Source organism: Crocodylus siamensis, chromosome 3, assembly GCF_052110815.1.
Source record: "Crocodylus siamensis isolate JL-2025a chromosome 3, ASM5211081v1, whole genome shotgun sequence".
Classification (NCBI taxonomy): Eukaryota; Metazoa; Chordata; order Crocodylia; family Crocodylidae; genus Crocodylus; species Crocodylus siamensis.
In genome coordinates, this window is record NC_143397.1 from 225,110,709 (window position 1) to 225,131,443 (window position 20,735).

The following is a 20,735-nucleotide window of genomic DNA, read 5'->3' on the forward strand; positions in this document are numbered from 1 at the left end:
CATACAAAAATTGAAGCAATCTATTTTTAGCAGACAAATGGAGCTGTACTTATGAAATAAGTAAATAATGGTCCGTGGGTATTTTTTTAGAATGTAAATGAGGTTATCATATATTTGCTTTATATTACTACTTCATTCACATTGTTTTCTGAATGTGAGTTCTGGTGCTTACCTGTCACTAGAATAAATATCAGTACATTGATTTTCACTAATACTTTCCCTATATTTATATTTTGAAGAAAGAGACAGCATGACACTTTTCAATTCTGAAATATGTTCAGCACAAACTGAAGTAGGTTCTGTAGCTGGCTTTAACCTAAACTGTTGAAAGTGATGTCAAAGTTTGCCCAGTGAATATTTTAAAACAATAAATCTTGAATAGTTATATTTGAGACCTGTCATAACACAATGTAGAAGACTGAACATGCCTACCAGTTTGTAAAGTACAAATACTAGAATTAGGCAATTTTAAGAATCGTTTTTAAAAAAAAACCCTGGGGCCAGAGTGTACATTTTACAGTCAATACTACTGTAGCAGGGCACTAATCAGCTAAGTACCATAATCCTCCTTACAGGGTAAATTCTTACTTGACCTCCAGCTATATACAGCACATGGTAACAGCATTAAACTGTAACCCTCCTCCCATATTCTCAATAGCTTCTCCACTGGGTCAGCTGTCTGGCTTGAATATTTATATTAGTGTTGTTCTATGTACTGCACCCTTTTCTAGATGCCCTATATTCTGTAACTGTATTTTGGAGAGTGGAAGGGATCACAAAGAAACATTTAGGAATTTGTCTCTCCTAATTAAGAGACTATTCACTGAAGCTAGAAGGATTAAATGACAGTGCTAGGCAGAACAGAAATTGATGTATTCTCATGAACATGATGCTTCCTTCTTCCCAGATGTGCAATGGCTGATCAAAAGGTAAAGCAAGGAAGATGTGTACTGCATATGTTTTGTAAAAACAGTGTTTTATGCTCAGCATTTGTTATTCTTTTGAAAGATTAGGAAGATTTTTTTTTTATTTTAAGCGAACGGTTTGTTGAAGGGATTGGAAAATAATTTACTAAGCATTAGGTACAGGACTGTAGTTGTTGTGCCTTTAGCAAAGCCATGTATGCATGCTATTTTTAATTCATTATTTTAACTTGAATAATACTATTTGCAACTTAGACTTTATTTCAAATACAGGATTTCTTTTAATAGTAGTAGTTGCAGACTTTTGGAATTCTACTAACAACATCATGGTGATTTTTTGGCTAGAACTCTATTTCCTGAAGTTCATTGTATTATATATCGGGTATATTTCCATTTTACTTACCCATTCTCTTATACTATTCCCATTTATTTATTGTTTAGCACATTCTTCATTTTTTACCTTAGGCATTTTGCATACTATGGTACAATGGTTGATAGAGACCCCTCTATTTTTATTGATTCCATTGGGATCATTGGGATTAAAACAAGTGATGTTAATATGCATACTATCTAGTTAATTGAGTGAAAGAATTTTAGTAATTTACAATTGTTTCTGTTCAATACATTGAATAAAAGGCTTTACTGGAAAAGTAGGTCAGCTGACTGCACTCTACACAGCTTTTAAATGTAGAATGTTTAAAAAAAGGCAGTAGTTTTGAAAATATAATAAAATAATCCAAAAAAGATAAGTTTTAGAAAGTTTTTTCTTAAGAATGGTAACCATTCATCTGTTAAGATGACTGAATAGCTTTCAGATGAAAATAGTTTAACTTGTATTTTATATCTGTTAATATTTTTGAAATTTTTTGCTCCACAAACTCTGAGAAATGTTTGTGTATTTCCAGTTACTGGACTACAATTCATAGTTGCCATAACATTTTCTAAAGAGGACAGTTTCTTAACTTTGCCTTTCATAATTATGACTTTCTGATCATTTTTGCTATGACCAAATGTGTTCAAAATCCTGTGTATTAAACAGTTAAACATTTAACAACATTTGCTTTAAAAAACTCCCATGACAAGGGCTAAAGTGTCTTTTGTTATCAGAAATTACTTTGCACATTCAATGCTCTTCAAGCAGAAAATAAAATAAATTGTTTACCTGAAAACTGATTTTAAACAAAAAGGAATCATATATCTGTATTAGAAGATTTGTAGACTAACCAAGGACTATTTCAAATAATTTGAGTTCTTTAACTAAAGATGACAGACTAGTTCATTATTTTAGTTACTAGGCAATGGTTTCTGTTATTCAGTGATTTAGCCAGCTCTCTCATACATCCTTAATTACCGTTACAAAATAGGTGGTGTTATGCTTGTGTTGGACTGCATTGATTGTTTAGGATCTGTGTGATTCCAAGCATATGATATTATTTTATATCTCTGCAATCACACCAAGTTCAAAAGAAAGTTTTTATCAGTGGTAAATTTCATTATGATAATGATTTTGCTACCACAAATTCCCGCCACTGAAATCAGACTAAATCCACAGTCAGTATTGTTCTACATACCATTTGAAGCTAACATCTGCAGTCTGATTCTTGATGCTTCAGTATATTTTATAAGCATTGTAGTCTTCCTTAATTATTGCTCAGTAATACTTAGGTGGCAAGTGTTAAAGTGATGCATAGTACTGTAATGTGTACAAAGATTGCTGTACTGAGAAACAGAGGCATAACTAGTGATTCTTGGGGGCTGCCTGGATCGTTGCTTTGCTGGACCAGGGCTGGAGTTGGTTCTGTGCACCCTGCTTGTCTGCAATTGCTGGGCTATGGGCTGGTGCCTGCTCTGAATTGACCCTTATATCCCCCTTTTCTCCCCCTGTTATACTACTACGGAGAAATCAAGCAATATTTCAGATAATTCACTTAATGAATTGCTTACACAATTGAATTCTAGACGTACTTTAAGTAGTGCTTTTGAGGAAATACTGGGTAAAATAGCCTGAGAAATGCAATACTAATAAAAGCTATCAGATTTATCCGAAGAACCTCGTCTGCCTATGTCCTTATAACAACATGGCTACAGTCAATACCTGCGATGCATTCTCTTGTGTAATACAGAGTAGGCTGCTGAAGTGATTTAGCATGGAAAGCACAGGGTCAACTAGCTGCCTGTTTCTTTTTTCTCTGGAGTAAGAAACCAAAGACACCAGGAAACATTGTATACCTTGGAGTACTGCATGATGTGTGAGAACTGTAAGAGGTGTTTTGCAGAATAAATGAAAGGAATTAAAGCAAAAAAAAGCTTATTTTTCTGAATACACTGAAACAGTGTCTGTTTTTAGAAGCGTGTACAAAATGGTTGCTTACGTGGGGTGTGACTCAGCATTCCACGAGCATTGTCTGCAGAACAGAAGGAAAAGAGTAAAACAGTAGAGACCCAGCCTACTTAACAGTAAGGAACTGCCAACTTTTGCTGACTTGCCCTGGTGAGAGGAAAATCTAAAGAATTTTTTTAATGAAAGAATCCTGTAATCAAAGAATCGAACAGATTGATCATTCAGCCTGATCTGTATTAGGCAGAGTCCTGCAAATCTGAGGTCTAGTTCTGTAGGATTCTGAGCCCTCTCAGATCCCATGCCTGTCATTGGCTTCTGGGGATGCAGCACCTTAGTTGTGTAATTAGCCCTTCATTGCTTAGTGACCACCTGTTTTCTCATTTTAGGATCCTGAACTACAACTTCTTGGAGTTCTCTAGCCCCACTTCTCACAGGATTCGGCCCTTTTTAGATGTCTTTTGTGATTGCCTTATCCTTCCCCTCAATCCCATTGATTTAAAGTTTTGTATATAGTGCTTCTAAAAATCCAATGAGTGACTTGTCTCCATCTTTAGTTATCTGGATATCTTTGAATGAAATGAAGCATTCTAAAATGATCTGTCAAAGTACCAACTGAGATAGATATTCTAACAAGAAATTTTCTAATAAGGCAAAAGAAGAATTGTGCTCATTATATTAAGGGTTTCCCTGGGTGGTCCCTTATACTGGGTTACATAATAAGCTTTGTCTCCTACAGCTTGCACAGTAGATTGCCAGTGGAAAATATTTAGCAAGTATAATTTTCATACCACTTCAGAATGACTCATTTGTGTACAGAAAATATCACATTTTGAAAATAGTTAAAAGCTTTTTTTGTACATAATTTTATAATGAGCTATGACTTGTATGCAATGTTTTACTTGTCATGTTCTCATTTATGATGCTTTGTTTACATGGCTCTGAATAAGTTTTTTCCCTTTATACAAAATAATGATCTGTACAACTAAAAAGTGAGATTAGTTTTACTAATGCTGAGACAACTGTCAACATAAAGAGCTTTCTCAATAAATTCCTTTTTATGCTTCATAAATATTAAAGAGAGTTTGTCATGCTTATAATTCTGAAACACTTACCATCATTAAAAATCAAAAGAAAAATAGTTTTTCACAAAAACAAGTACACAGCTTAAATCCCTAACAGGGTGAACCCATCACTTTTCAAATTCTCTTACATTTCATGTGATAGGAATATTTAAAATTTAATTTTCAAATACGTTTAATAGGAAATAGAAATCAAAGCATTAAAATGCTTTTTTCTAAGTCCTACACCATCCATTAGGTGAGTTATTATTGTACTTGCAAATACTTGATTAGGCCAACACAAGTATTTATTTATTTACTAAATTATTTTGCCATAAATTAACAGTTCAAGTGTATGAAAACTGAAAGTATATACAGATAAAATTGGATATCTCTCCTGTTTACACACATAGCACAACTTCTTGAACATTTACTTTTGTGTATGCAGTGCAAACAAATATGACAGCAGTTGTATTGATTTGCATTCTACTGGTTTGAGAACAGAACTGGGATCCAGAAAGAGCTGAAAACCAAGTTTGACTGTGACATGGATACCATTTGTGTTAAAGGTTTAATAAACTGCAAGGTATTTTTCCAATTTGATGAAAATTACTCTCAACATATTTTGTTTCTCCATGAACTCCTGCATTGGTTTTTTAATATGGAAATAGAACTTTAGGTTTTATTTTCTGGAATCCAAGTGAAGTTGGAGAATCTCGGCAGGCTAAGGCTCTATCCTCTGAAATTATGGTCCACAAAGGCAGGAAAAGTTATCCCTGCCTTCTCTACCTTGTTTTAAGTTCTTAATTTATCCTCTAACATGAAGTGAGGCTGGAGAGTTTCATGAATTGACTATCTGAACAGATAACATGCACATTACAGTGGACTGCTTGTATTTCTATAATACTAGTGATGTCATTACTGCACTGTAAACAAGGTTTTTCCCAAAACAAAGGTAAAAGGTGAGTCAAAAAACTACATATGCATATAGAAATAAAAACAAAGAATTAAAAAGTCTAAAATATGTGAGCACAATATTTGAAAATCATAATGGATTAGGTTTCTTTGCTGCTCATGTTTATTCTTTGTTTCAGTTTCCACATCTGTAAAACTGCTTTCTTATTTATAGTTTTTATATATTTTATAATATAAATTATCATTTACATGCATAGAGTAAAGATATCTTTGTAGTAATTGGAAGTTGAAAAGTGCTGTATAAATATTATTTATTTTTATCACTGATTCAAAGAAGCAGAAATCAAAGCAGCTTTGCTAAGCCTAAAATTAAGTGACCTTTACAAGAAGTTCAGCAGTTGTTCTGAAAACTAACATATATTGCATTGTTGAGCTGAAAGTTGCATGTTGTACATCAACATTGTTGGCACATCCTCCAAGTTTTTCAGTTTTGAATGTGCCAGTAAACTTCTTCAAGGGCATGAATAATGATTTTCCTTGGCGCATCTAGTTCATGGAGTGTGATGAAAGGATTTTATAAGACACCTTAAGAGGTAGTTAACAGTAAGGAATGGATTAGACAGAAGCTCATGATGGTCAGTGGGAATTATTCTAGGATCTAAAAATAACAGCAGCTTTGTAATAAAAATGACTTGGCTACAAATGTCATAGGTACTATAGATGCTAAAATGTTTCAGTTGTTTTGGGCGTTTAAAACATGGATACCATATTTAGCAAATTCAGTATGTAGTAGATATTGTCAGTACTCACAACAAACTATATCTATAGCTAGCAGTGAAGACAGCCAGAAAATACCCCAAGAGTCATTTTTTTTAAGGGGGAAGGTATGTGGTGGAGTGCTCACCATTATGGGGCTATTACAAGCTCTGTGGGAGCTTGCTTGCAGAGCAGCAGGGAAAAGCCTCCCCCAAGAACCATTTTAAGGGGGAAGGTTGGTGGCAGAACACAGTGGGTGTCTGCCACTTTTAGATCTGGGAGTAGGTGTTGCCCCAGTTCTGAGTGGCCATTTTATATCCAGGCCAGCAGAACTGGAGGCAGCAGTTTGCTGCCTGACACCATCAAAGTAACATCACCTGGTGGACTTGCTGCTCTTGCAGCAACTTGGAGGTGAGGGAAGGAGCTTATGGGGAAGGTTTGGAGGCTCTTGGTCCTGGTCATGATTTGAAACTGCACCTGCCAGGGAAGGGTGGCTTGCTGGGGTCCTAGTGGCTTGGCAGCCCCCAGGAAATGCCAGGCCAGTTATTTCCCTGGTAAAAGATGAGGAGGGCCTTAACCCCAGCCCCCAACTTTGGGTGGGTTATTTATCATTGTTGGTAGTAGAGGGTCAGACATGCCCTGGTGTGGCACGTGAGCCTGTGTGGGGTGCAAGACCCAAGAGAGTGGATGGGGGGGTACAGGACCCTGGATAGTGAGAAGGATGGGCCAGGGATGCTAATGAATGGCACCTGAGCCTGCAGGGGTATACAACCCCAGGCCCCAGTGTAGGGGGCGGAGTAGGTGCTTCAGTGGAGGTAGGGGTGCAGAGGGGCACCTAGTGGCCTTCATCAGAGTGGCAGTTGGGAGGCCCTGGAGAGAGGGGTGAGTAGAGAGTGGGAGTAATGAGGCCCTGCAAGCAGGGGGTCCTGAGATGAGGCCCTGTGAGGAAGGGGCATGAAGTGGGCCTCAGTGAGCAGGGGCTTGAGAGTAGGTCCTGCTAATATGGGGGCCAAGTGAAGTCCAGTTAAGCCTTTGGGCACCTGAGGCCACAGGTAGACTGGAGGCCAATGGAGTGGGGTGGCTGAGGAAGTGCCACAGACAAGCAACTGGGTGAGTCAAGAACCCCTGATTGAGAGCATCTGGGTGAAGGACCCAGTGAGAGACCAGAGCTAAAACAGTGGTTTGCAAACTGCCCAGTGCTCACTTGGATGAGGGCAGTGGGAGATGCCCAAGAGGCCAGGTGCTTGCTGGCCGAGGAGTGCAGGGAAGCAAGCCCGAGGACCCTCTTGTGTGAGGGCAGGGTGAGTGTGGCCCCGGGGAAAGGACGGGTGGTATGAGTGAGGCCCCACAAAAGGGTGGTAAGACAGACCACATGAGAGGTGGTGAAGAGAGAGAGGCCTCAAAGAAAACAGGGTTTTTTGGCAAAAAGATCCCAACTTCTTTGTTGTGCTTAAATGCTCAAAAGTGATAATGAGCATCAGGTGTAAGGATGTAAGAATTTTCCCTTTGGTCAGATTGCCAGGGTCTGTGGATTTTTATTGCTTTCCTCTGCATGCCTGCTGGGACCATTTGGGTGTATCCCACCTAACCAATTCCCTGCCAGTTCAGGGGACTTGCATGTTGGCTGTAACTTGGTCTTCTGTGGTACACACTCAAGTCTAGGAGGATTGACATTTTTTTCATAGCAATAAGTAATTTTGGGCTTGTTATTGGGTATTTGAGTGATACTTAATGGTCCATTACAAATAGGTAGTCAGACTAAATGATCTCTTCTGGCCTTCATTTCCATGAAGTTTATGAAATAACAGCATAAGGTCAGTTTAAATTAGCTTGAATATTTTTCCAGGAGTTATAAAATACATATATTGTTATGGGATGAGTGCAAAAACAGTAACAGTGGTGTTAGTATTTATTGTAAATTTAAAAACATATATTTTTACTGCAATATTAAAATGTTTTCTTCCATAAAGTTATTGTTTGCTGAAGTGATTATTAGCCATTAATTGATATGCAGCATAGCATATTCCCTTTAGTACAAATAAATGTGCAAGCACACAATATTAGGAAGAGCCAACAAAATTATTCTCTTTTAATCAGCTGAACACTGTACTTTCTTAATAAACTTCTGGTAGCAGATGTGTTTATGCTTTGCTGACAGAATTGTTTTATTTCTTTTTGTCTTGATTTCTTAGGAAAAGAAGCCCATCAATATCAAGAGATCAGAACAGAAGATACGACCAAAGGGACGAGAGGGACGAATATTCACAGCATGCAACATCAGACAGTGCAATGCCAAGGTCACCATCAGATTATACAGATAGGCGATCACAACGTGGGCCTCAGCTATATGAAGAACCAGAACATGGTGACTACAGAGATCCCAACAGAAGAATTCGCAGACGTTCCAAAGAGTACCCTGTAGAAGATGATGATGTGCATAACAGGGAGGAATATGAAAGGCAGAGGCGGGAAGAGGAATATCAGGCACGATACCGAAGTGATCCTAATTTGGCTCGTTATCCAGTCAAACCACAACCATATGAGGAACAAATGCGTATCCATGCTGAAGTGTCCCGAGCACGCCATGAACGAAGACATAGTGATGTCTCATTGGCAAACACTGAATTGGAAGATTCCCGGATATCTATGCTGAGGATGGAACGACCATCAAGACAAAGATCTATATCTGAGCGCAGGGCTGCCATGGAAAATCAGCGTTCATATTCTATGGAAAGAACTCGAGAGGCTCAGGGACCAAGTCCCAATCGTCAGAGGACCACAAATCATAGTCCTCCTACTCCTAGGAGGAGTCCAATTCCTCTGGATAGGCCTGATATGAGACGCACTGATTCATTAAGGAAGCAACAGCATTTGGATCCTAATTCTGCTGTACGGAGAACAAAACGTGAAAAAATGGAAACTATGTTAAGGAATGATTCGCTCAGCTCAGACCAATCTGAATCTGTTAGGCCTCCACCACCAAAGCCCCATAAAACAAAAAAGGGAGGTAAAATGCGTCAGGTTTCATTGAGCAGCTCAGAAGAAGAGTTGGCTTCTACTCCAGAATATACGAGCTGTGATGATGTAGAGATTGAAAGTGAAAGCGTTAGTGAAAAAGGTAAGAGTTCTCATTTTATGTGATTGAAATAGATATCATTTAATTTTTATTCCATTCTATTTTAATTATTTAATATACTTGATTAAGATGATAGGTGTTACAGTTGTTCCCATGCAAGTTTTAGTTTCACATACTGAATTTTAGGGGGGGTAGTCCTTTGTTTTATATATTGTAATATTCTTAATGGCATATTGCACTAAGAATCACATGGAGAAGAGTACTGGAGACTGTAAGTGCTTTTGAAAATGCTGATCATTTTGGAAGGGAAAACTGTGCCTGCTGAAAACTTGTCATTAACTCTTTGAAGTATTTGGGCTGTGCTGTCACGTAGGATTCCTTAGGTCAAAATAATTGGATGCAATCCTAAATCTGTTAAAAGCTAATATTTCCTGTAACAGGAAAACATTACAGACTAGAATTATTAGAATTTGTTGATGCAGAAACCAAGTTAATTCAGTTAATTTGTTGATGCAGAAACCAAGGTAGCTCCCAGAACTGGACTGGGAATCAAAGATTCTGGACAGGCAACAAATTTATACCAGTACATTCTGCCTTTACACCATCATAACGTGGAGTGCCCAAAAGCTTATCCAACATCTCTCCTAATTATACAGTTGGTCCAATAAAAGATATCATAAAAAGATCCTTGCCTCTTGTACACTTCCTGGAGACTACAGGAAAACACCAACCGTATTTGCCACAGGCTGGCTTTCTTCTAACTATTATCTGCTTCCTCTTGTACAGTGGCTAAGTAAAGATCTGAATTATATATTGGTATCACTGGAAATATTTGGATTTATACAGCCAGCTGTCAGAAGTGGCACTCAAGGCCATTTCACAGATGGAAACCAAGAGTTCCATCCGTCTAGGTCTAGTTCTGGAGCTTACACATATGTGTAACTGCAAGTAAAATCTGAACCAGAGTTAGTTGGGTACAGATTAATTCAGATTCTTAGGATGAAATGCTGGCCCCAGTGAAATCAATGAGAGTTCTGCTTTTGATTTCATGGGGTCATGGTTTCATGGCTAGTTTTTATGACAATAGGAAAAAGGCCTATGGCTAGGATGAATGAAAATTTCAATGAAGAATACATATAAATATAACTTAATGTAGAAAATGTGATATAAAATAATGTTACAATACTCTGAGGAATCTGGACAGTTCTTAAGTATTGATCATCCAGAAAATGTAGCAATAATAATAATAATAATTGTTGTTGTTATTTTACTAGTAGGAATAGTAGTAACAGTTGCTGGTTTAGGCTGAAAACTGGGGCAGCTCATCACTGAAATTAAACTGAGTGTGTTTTTAATGTTTGTGAAAAATTTATGAAAAATGGAGTAAGAAAAATAATCTTTTACGTGTTGATGACCTGTTTGAGTTAACACCATACAGAGCTCATCTACACTTGGCCCTGACTGTGCAGTTGGTACTGGGGTGTAGGTTGTAGGCATGTTGGTCTAAGGACATAAGCAGGCAAAGTTTTTTGGGGTAAATCTGAAATCTTTTATTAGACCAACTCAAATAGTTGGAAAAAATCTTAGCAAGCTTTCAGGCACAAACACCCTTTGTCAAAACAAGAATACCCAATTATCTGTAGGTGCACATTTCTCACAAGAAAACCACTCTCTTTCCAATCTCTCAGTTCTAATCCTCAAAGGGAATTTACAAAATACCTTTCACAGACGAGCCTATGAACTTCACCTCATCAGTCTACTGGATACAAAAAATCATGGACTAAGTACAGACATTGGATTTATGACACATTATAACCTGCCTAACATCTGACTCCCCAGGTAAACCCTCCACTTTTTACCAACTATTCTCATCCTCTTCTCTCCCCTCCCCTCCTGTCTCTCATCCTTTAACTACAACTACATTCATTCCCGTAACCCCCACCTATCTCTCACCTACTGACCACCGCAATTTACATTTTAACTGGCTTTCTTGCATACATATTGGCCTCTGGCTGCTTTACCACTCCATCCAGGAAGAGCACAGACCATCTGCAAATGCTTCCTCAGTCTGACGAAGGGTGTTTGTGCCCAAAAGCTTGCTAAGAAGATTTTTTCCAACTATTTGAGTTGGTCTAATAAAAGATATCAGATTTACACAAAGAACTTTGTCTGCCAGTTGTTACTGAGCAGCCAATTAGTACTTGCTTTAGCTTTTAGTATTAGTAGTGCATGAGTCATTTCCAACCCTACATCACCATAGTGATGATCTACTGCAAAGTAGCTCATTGCTATGGCAACATACTGGTGGGGTCATGGTTAGCGCTTGCCAACACTACATCACTATAGTGATGAGGTATGTCGCTGTAGTTTATTGCTATGACAACGTAGCATCTCATGTAGATGTACCCAGAGTTTCCTATTTTATAGCGTACAGCTTAAATAATGTGTTTCATTGTCATGAACAGCAAGCAGTATCTTTTGACTTAAAGTAACCTGCACTCAGGTTGAAGTTGTTGTAGAGATTTTTCTGTAAAACTAACACTGCCAATAAAATCCCAGAATACACAGTAACCATCAGTAGCAGTATCTATTGCAATATTTTACAAAGAGCAAATAGTTATTTTAAGTGTCTTGTCTCCTCCAACAAAACCAGAGTTAGTTATCCCCTCAGGGTAGATTTAAGATCTCTTTAGCTAAGGGTCTCACACACTGGGACAGAAAATAGAAGTAAATTGATAAAGGCCATAGATGATGGGAGTGTTTATATCCCTGTGAAAACCTACCAAATCATGGCTGAATCATAAAAATTTGGAAAAAAATCACAGTTTACACAGCAGTAGATACTTGCTAGAGTTTAACAGCTAAAATTTGTCAATGTTTCATTCTCAGCAAGCATTGTCAAGCCTCTCCTAGCTCCTAGTGCTAACCAAATTGTATGTGTACCATCCCTACACAGAGACTGTGCATACTATACCCTGTAATGGCTTTGGGGCAAGACTCCTCAATCTTTGGGTGACCCTGGGGTCTCAACTGCTCACTTGCATGCCTAGCTTGCTATGTCCCACTGACTGGGCACTTGATGATGGAAAAGTATTGTCCCTCAGTCCCAGGTAGGGAAGCAAGCAGTCTGGTGCCTTATATCTAGTCTTTCATCACTGAGTGCCCTTCAGCATCCAAATAGGTTTGGTTCCCCAGGGTTGCTGCTCCCAACCAGATTCCTCTTCAGTGGGTCTTCTTCCTCTAGTTTTTGTCAGATCCTCTGAGGTCTTTAAACAGCCCACAGAAGTTAAAGGGCAAGTTGCAATAACTTAAATTACCAAGAGCCAGCCCGGGCGTCCAGCAGGTCTTTTTAGCCTTGTTGCCTACTAATAGCTCTCACCAATGCCCTCTGGTCTGGAAAATACTCAATTTCAGACTTGCAAGCCTCCCTCTAGTTCACAAGCAATAGTCCCAAGCTAGTGCTCTCCCCCTGGTTCACAACCAATAGTTTCCAGTTTGCCCTCTGATGCACTCATTATCTAGCTCCTGGATTTGCCCTCCATCTCCCTGGCTTCCCTGATTCCAGCTAGGTCTGGCTCCTACTCTGTCTGGGTTCCTTCTCCTTTACCATCCTGCAGGCAGCTGTCTAGCTCATCTGACTGTGGGTCTATATAGCTAGCCAAAAAGGGTCAGGGCCTAGTTTGCACCGACGCTTAAAGAAATTGTCTCCTTTTCTCCCCTTCTTATGTATTGGAGCCTTATGTAAGGGGGTCATTACAACTCTACCCTTAGTTCCTGTGAGTATCTGGACTGCACATTAAATGAGCGTGCATCTTCTAACCTGGAGAAATAGAAGCAAAGCTGAATTTTCTCTCTGAAGTTTACTTCTAACTGCTGTAGACAGGGGTGCTTAGTGAATACCTAGTTCATAATGTCTGTTCTGCGATCACAGTGACTATTCTGGTGATAGACAGTATAGAGGAGGATTTTTTTTGATTCAGCTATAGGGGAACAAGAGCCAGGTTTAAGCCACTGGGAATGGCTGCACAAAGGAAACTGTGAAAGAGCAAAGCACACTCCGAGACTGGAACTAGACAGGATGTCTTGTAGGGGGAACAAAGAGATTGAGACTGAGATAAAAAGCCTGAGGAGCAGAGACTCGGGTTGACAAGTGAGAAGGCTGGATGTGAATGAGAGGCCATTTCACTAGAGAGAGTTCACTAGGGCACATTTCCTCTTAGAGTTTGGAATGCAAGCCAAGATTCCAATGCCAAAAAAGTTCCTCTAGTGCTTGACCATACAAAGGAGAACAACTTAATTCTGCTCCACTTAACTCTATGAACGTAGGTAGCAGAGATCAGTATGGCGGATCTAAATGTTCCATCCATGTGGGTGTCAATTGGAGTGTCTACATGTGCAATTAGTGAGCATGAGCTCTGGAGTTTTTTGCTCCTGGCATGCTATTTGAAGGAGTGCCCAAGAGCAATTAAGTAGAGAGCAATCTGCTCTGGAGTTTATTCATGTGCATCATGTGGAGCCCAGTTAGAGCACCCCTGGCTGGTAGGGGGTCCCCGGGGTCAGCCTGCCAGCCACAGGCTTCTCCAGCTGGGCTCAGTGTGCTGCAGAGAGGCTGGCTTGGGTACAACGGTGCTTCAGCATGGTACTAGCTGGTAGGCAGCCCCTGCACTGAAGCACCCTTGTGCCCCAGCCAGCTGGGTCAGCGTCTACACATGCACTGCTGTGCACAAAAAAACTCTGCATTTATTAGCTTCTGCACCCTAATAGAGCACATGTGTAGATGCTGAGACATTTACTGCAGAGCTAATTTGTCAGCTCCTTTGTAAACGTCTTGTGTCAATGCACTCAAGATGATGCCACATGATGAAGTTTGTGTTTCTTTCATTTTACTTTTTAAAAAATCCTGGTAATAAAGAATGCATGTGCAAACACAACACCCTTGGTGAAAACTACTTCATTAAAGTTACATAGTCAATTACTGTAAAATTGGAAATGGCAGAATTAAGACTGTGCAACATGAATTTGTCCTTCTTGTATATAAGCATTCTGATGCAGTCTTGATTGTGTGACAATGTTCTGTTTTTTTCTGGAGAGCTATCATTTCACTGAGCACACTGCACAGACAGTTCTTATTTAATGAGCGACTATTCACTCTTATTTTTTCTACCTTTTCAGTATGTGGCTCTGTGACTTGCTCACTGTATTTGATATATGGGACCTTCATTCTCATTTTCTGCAGATGTCAAGTCTGCAAGATTGGGAGGCTGCAGTTCCCTTTTCAACACTGCTGTCAGTCCTGAGGGATGATGTGGCAAGCTGTCTGATGTCTATAACCGAAGGGAAGCACCCCCTTCTGTATAGTTTTAAGTTGACAGTATAAATAGAACAAAAAGAATATGTACATCAGCAACTATGGAAACCAAAATATCCTGCCTGTTTATAAATCCCCTAAAATTACAGGAGCAAAAGCTCTTAACCAGTTAGATAAAAATGACAGTTGAAATGTCAATGTGCTTAGCAGTCATTGGTGAGAAGAAAAAAAATACCTTCAACATGAAAACTATTTATTTTTGCTTGTGATTCTATTTGTGAGTGAATTCCAAGTTTTGTTTTAAACTGATTTTTAAAAAACAGCTGAAAACCACAGAAATCTTTCTCAAAATTCCAGCAGTTTTCAGAGCCTAGTCACAACCCCCTGAGGTGCATGCACTTATAAAGTTGTCACAGTACCATATTTACTTGAATTCCAAGATGAGGTGGCAGGGAATGCCTCATTTTGGATTGGAGTACCAGCGGCCAGGTAGTAGATCAGCTTCAGCTTGGGCCCCAGGCCCTGGGCAGGCTGAAGCTGGAGTTGAGCCGCCACCAGCTGTGGGCTGCAATAGCTTGTTTGGTTGGGGAGGAAACAACCTGCAGCCTGCTACCCTCCATGTCTGTGCCTGCCCCCTCAATCCCCTGCTTCCACTCCCCCACCTGCTTCTTCACCCCCTTACCTTCAGCTGGGCCCTACAGCCATGACTCTGCCTGTTTAGGAGCTATTGCCACATATTCCTAGCTGGGCTGCACTCGGGTCAAGCTGCTGCTGAGTACCCCAGAGCCTGAGCCAGAGTAGAAGTGCAGTAGAAGAAACGGGTGGGGAACAGGGAGTGAGTGGGGCAGGCATAGGCATGACATGGGGGGAAAGTGGTGGAGGGGCAGGTTGCAGAAGGGAGCAGGGGGTAGAGGAGGCAGGGGCTAGGCTGGGCTGGGCCCGTACTGCTGCTTACTGCCCCAGAGGAGCAGCAGCAGAAGGTAAGAGTAGGGGTGGGAAAGGAATGAAGGACAGGCAGCGGATGCAAGGAGTGGGGGAACAGGTTGTAGTGGGGAGCAGGGACAAGGGGGCAGGCACAAGCATGGGGGCAAGGGGCATAGGGGCTGGGGGCAGACGGGGAAGCACAGGCACAAAAGGGAAGGTGGCAGTGTGGGACAGGCATGGAGGGGACAAGGGACATGGAGTAAGGGGCAAGGGTCTGGCTCCTCAACCCCTGGTGCTTTTTCTGCCAGAGCAATGGGGGTTGATGATTTTCAAGGACCTTCCACTAATTAGATTCTATACACAGAAAATTATAATCAATTTATAATTTTCCATGTATAGAATCTGATTATTGAGGGGTCATCTTAAATCTGAAGTAATCTTGTATTCAGGTAGGTATGGTAGATATGGTATTAATATTCAGGTAGATATGGTATTAATTGCTCAGAATGGAACAGTGAAATACATCACCTGCAAAATTTCAAAACAAGATTTGTGCTGTGAGGTGGACACTTCTATTACTCTAACCTTTTACTACTATGGGGCCATTTGAATCTTTTGAAGGGTGAGGAGATTTTAAATGGTTTGTCACCTTCATTCACAGTCTAGGGTTCAGTTGGATCCTACTATAGATGCTGTTAGAAATTTATATAAGAGCAGTATAGGAGCAGTATTTCACTTTCCTCAGAACATCATGCTAGAGCTGCAGTCAGTTCTCAGCCTGGATCCTTCTCAATGTAGAAAAGACAGGCAGGTGCTGGGCCAGCTGCTGCCTCAGCTTTGGGTCAGGGAAGAGTTGGATTGGGCTGGTTGCTGCCTCTGAGCTGGGGCAGCACCCAGCCCACTAGCAGCCCTCTTCGGCAGCCCCAGGGCATACTGCCATTGCAGAGGTAAGGAGTGGGGGCCCCCCACAGTTCAGGGGTCACTTGTCCCTCCGCTGCAGGAGACATAGGCAGTAGGCCTGTGTGAATAGGGAAGTATTTGATTTGGATTTGGATTCAGCTGAATCAGAGGACAGTGATTTGTTTTGGAGATCCAGATCACTGTCCCAAAAGAATTTGGCTGAATTGGCTTCGGAAGATTTGCTGCTGATTTGGAGAGATTTGGTGATTCGGATCAGCCAGGGAGAGATGCGCACAGCTGGGCAGCTGCAGGTTCTCCCACAGCTTCTCTGGCTGTGCCTGCCTTTCTCCGGGTGGGGGGAGCCGTGGGAGAAGCCCCCATGCCTGCCCTACCGGCCCCATCCCCCACCCAGCCCCAGCCTAGTCCTGACACTTAAAAAAAAAAAAAAAAAAAAAAGCCCAGCACTCACTGGCTGCAGCAGTGGTGACTGGGGCCTCTAGGAGCTTATGGCAGAGCCACCCCACACAGTGGGGGGCAGTGGGGATTACCCCCCACCTGGCACCCACACGGCAGCTGTCGCATTGTGCAGGTGCAGCACAGCTCAGTAGGGCGCCACGCGTTGTCTAGGAGCTGGGACTGCTGGGGCTGAGCGGTACTGGGCTCCAGCTGACAGGTGGAGCTGCCCCAGCTCCCAGACAGTGTTCAGTGCCCTACCAAGCGGTGGTGCAACTGCGCCATGGGGCAAGTGCTGCACAGGTGCCAGGTGGGGGAACAATTCCTGCTGCCCCCCATTGCCCTGTGCCATATGGGGGGGACTCTACCATGAGCCCCCAGAAGCCCCAATCACTGCTGCCAGAGTACGGGGCCTTTTTTTTAAGTGCTGGGAGGCTGGACTGAGTGGGGGATGGGGCCAGGGAGGGCCAGGGAGGGCAGCCATGGGGGCTACTTTTGAGTGGGGGCTATGTCCTGCTGCTACTAGCCCCTTTCTGCCTGGAGCAAGCTGCGCCCGCATCCCACCCCCCTGCCCCAGCTGGGCAAGCAGCAGCAGGGCAGAGCCCCCACTCCCAGCTCTGCTGTGCCTCCCTCCCCGAGTAACGTGCCCCCCCATCCCGGCTGGCCAGCTTGTCCCCGTCCCAGCCCCAATCCCTCCCCCCTCCCCGAACCATAACAAACTTACCAGCTGCCCGTTTAGTCTATGGCCAAATCTCTGAAGTGGCTGAATCTTTTCTGAAGCTCTTCTGGATAGATTCGGATGCTTCAAATAGATTCAGAGCTTTTAACTGGTCTCCTGATTCAATTTGGGTTTGGAGATTCGGTCCCCAGATCGAGCCAAATCTCCTCCAAATTGAATCAGCTACTGAAGCCCTATTAGGCAGGCTGTGCTGAAAAAAGTACCAGGCTCTTACTGCTTCTGCCTTCAGCAGGCACGGGGCCCAATCCTTTTTTCTTTTTTTTTTTGGTGGAGCCTGCCTGCAGCCAGGGGGTGAGCTGCCACCAGAGCAAGTGGCTCCTGAGCTGCAGGAACCCTGGTCCTTCTCTTCATGGCAGCGGTACCCCCCAGGGCTGCCCGGGTGGGCTGCTGGTAAGCTGGGTGCTGTGGTCGCCCATCACCACAGGACTTGAGTATGTCTAAGGGGGCCTATAGCAATGTCATGACTTGCACATGAGTTGGGTGTAAGTGAAGAAAAGTTGCACGGAGTCACCCTCACTCTCTCATCCAAGCCTGTCTAAATCCAGTAGCATGACAGAATCAAGACATCTGGAGACAAGTCTGGATGCAGTGGATGGCCAGTAGGTGTTGCAGCACCTGAACTGATGCCCTACACTGTCTACACAGCTTTTACCATCTGCCTTCACATCTGGAGAGATGAGCATATCTGCTCAGCCGCCTGATCCACTAGAGAGGACTTTGGCCAGGAGTGGCTGTCTACATTGGTCAACAGTCTAGACCTTCCCATTACTTTCATTTCAAGGTCAGCTCCCCTAGCTTTTCCCTGCATAAGGCAATGGGGCCTGGGGTTTTAGGGAACCCCAGACTTCTCCTTCCCTGGGGTTTGGCCCTGGTGGCACTTTCTAGGGGCTGCTCTGCTATGAGTTGTTCCATCTCAGTGACCCCAAACTCCAGTAGAGTGCAGTTTTTGGTCATACCCAGGACTCACTATAACATATAAGAAATACATCTATACATAATATACATAGTTATATATAATACATATATAATATGTATTATGTATTATATATATAGATATATAATATATAGTTATACATGTATATCTACAACATGTAAGAAATATATGTATACCAGATATCAGAATTCGTGTAAACATAAGAATGATATGGCTAAACAGCTTGACGCTACCTGTCTGTAGACTACAAGTCAGTAAAATAAATTTACAAAACATGCATGATATTCCTTCAACACCTCAACATATTGTGGATTTATAACAAGAGTGCTATGCTAATATTCCAATTTTGTTTCCTATTGCTGTTTATATGAGAAAAACATTTATTGCTCCTGCAGTATCCTTCCATGTTAAAAATACATGCTTTTCTTCTGAATGAATAATAGCAAAATGTTTCCAAGTGTACTTTATTTTACTGATAACTACACTGTGTCAGGATTTTATTAGACGATTAATTTTAATTTTGAAAGAGTACAGAACTTCAGTACAAAATGAGGCCTAGATTCACAATCAGTTCTGTCTGAGCAGATATTTGCATCTGTGCTGATTCATGTTATACCTAGGTAGCACAAAGATCATCTGCCCTTGTTTTGTTTTACTAATATATTACAATAATACTTTGTATTTCTGTTATATACCTTCAGTCAAACAATCACGTTGAACTTAAAGGTGGTGAACTTAAAGAAATGTGGCCTTACCACATTTAGCAATATGATTATTGTTATTCACATTTTACAAAGTAAGGGAAATTAAGTGACTTATCTAAAGTGTAAAGAACCAAGTGCAATCAGTAGTAAGGAATTAAGTACTAACTTTTGGTCCTGCACACATACATTGCTATATACACAACCTGAGTTCTACAGACTATGGCCTTATTTTCTTTCGATAATTAAAATTTCATTAGAATTTAACAGTAAAGATTGTTTAAGCATATAAAAACACAGGATTATACCTTCTTGTAGTTTCAGGGCACTTGTACACATGACAGGGGTTTAATTCTCAAGGTTTTATTCTGTGGCCCCTAAAATGAAATGGTGTGGTATAGAATAAAACCCTGAGGACTAAACCATTTCAATTTTTCTGTAATGTTATGCTGAAGGGACCGATCCTTTAAAAAAAATTTTTTTTTGAGTCAAAGCCTGCCCGCAACCAGGGGACAAGCTGCCAGCAGGTCAAGCAGTCCTTGAGCTGCAAGGGCCCCTGGTCCTTCCCTCCATGGTGACGGTGCCCTCCGGGGCCACCCATGTAGATTGCTAGCCAAGCTGGGGCAGAACAGCAGGTGTGAATACACTGAGAGCTGTAGCTGTAGACCTGCACACAGGTGACTCAGGGCATGGGGTCACTTCTCACTGGGCTGGAGAAGCAGTGGAATTCAGCAGCCAAAAAAGACAAAGGTGACACCATCAGTGCTTGGAATGTGCATACATGAATGGACTATACAATTGCAGATAGGCCAGAAAGAAGAACAACTCTAGTTGGTAGACAACTGGCCAGATTCAACATTCAGATAGCAGCCCTGAGTAAAATTCACCTAGCTGAAGAAGGACAACTAACTGAAAAAGAAGCTGGCTACACCTTCTTCTAGAGTGGCTGTAGTAAGGAAGGGTGATATGAAGCTGGTGTTGGGTTTGCCATCAAAACACAGCTAGTCAGCAAGCTTACAAATCTTTCAAAGGGAATGAATGACAGACTCATGCTAATGAAACTCCCACTGTCTGGGCAAAGATATGCAACTATCATCAGTGTCTATGCATCCACTACAACCAACCCAAATGTGATTAAAGACAAATTTTACATAGATCTGGAGTTTCTAATCGCAGAAGTGCCAATGGGATACACGCTTATCATCCTTGATGACCTTAATGCTTTAATGCTGGCACATTAAAATCATGGCTAGGCTAGGCATCATCAGAAAGATGATCATCAGAAAGAATGGCCTTGGGAAATGTGACAGCAGTGGGCTCCTCCTGCTGAGGCAATGAGCAGAACATGACCTCCTCCAACACAATCTTCCACTGCCAAACCACAACAAGACACCTTGGGTGCACTCACACTCCAAGCACTGGCATCTTATTGATTATATCATCATCAGGACATGTCAGAGTGACAGGGTGATAGGCTGTCAGAGTGATGAAGGCCATGAGAAGTGCAGAATGCTGGACTCATAGTCTCCAAGCTGAATATCCAGATACATCCTAGTATATGACACCAGGGCAAAAAGCTCAATGTTTCCAAATTGAAACAGGAAAATGTGAAACAGACATTTGTTGAAGAACTACATAACCATCTAGTGACAATTGATATAAACTCCAGTAATATCAAGGAAAATTGGGTATCCTTCAGAAACTGTG

The 20,735-nt window shown here is 41.6% G+C and overlaps 1 protein-coding gene across 3 annotated transcripts in view; it reads left to right on the forward strand.

Annotated features, from left to right (window-relative positions):
• RIMS2 (regulating synaptic membrane exocytosis 2) overlaps positions 1–20,735 on the forward strand; it is an 899,878-nt gene that overhangs the window by 382,071 nt on the left and 497,072 nt on the right. For all 3 annotated transcript variants that reach the window (XM_090040478.1, XM_090040481.1, XM_090040479.1), the window contains one exon: positions 8,186–9,111. In XM_090040478.1, coding sequence (XP_089896604.1) covers positions 8,186–9,111 — 926 coding nt within the window. The remainder of the gene's footprint in view (positions 1–8,185; positions 9,112–20,735) is intronic.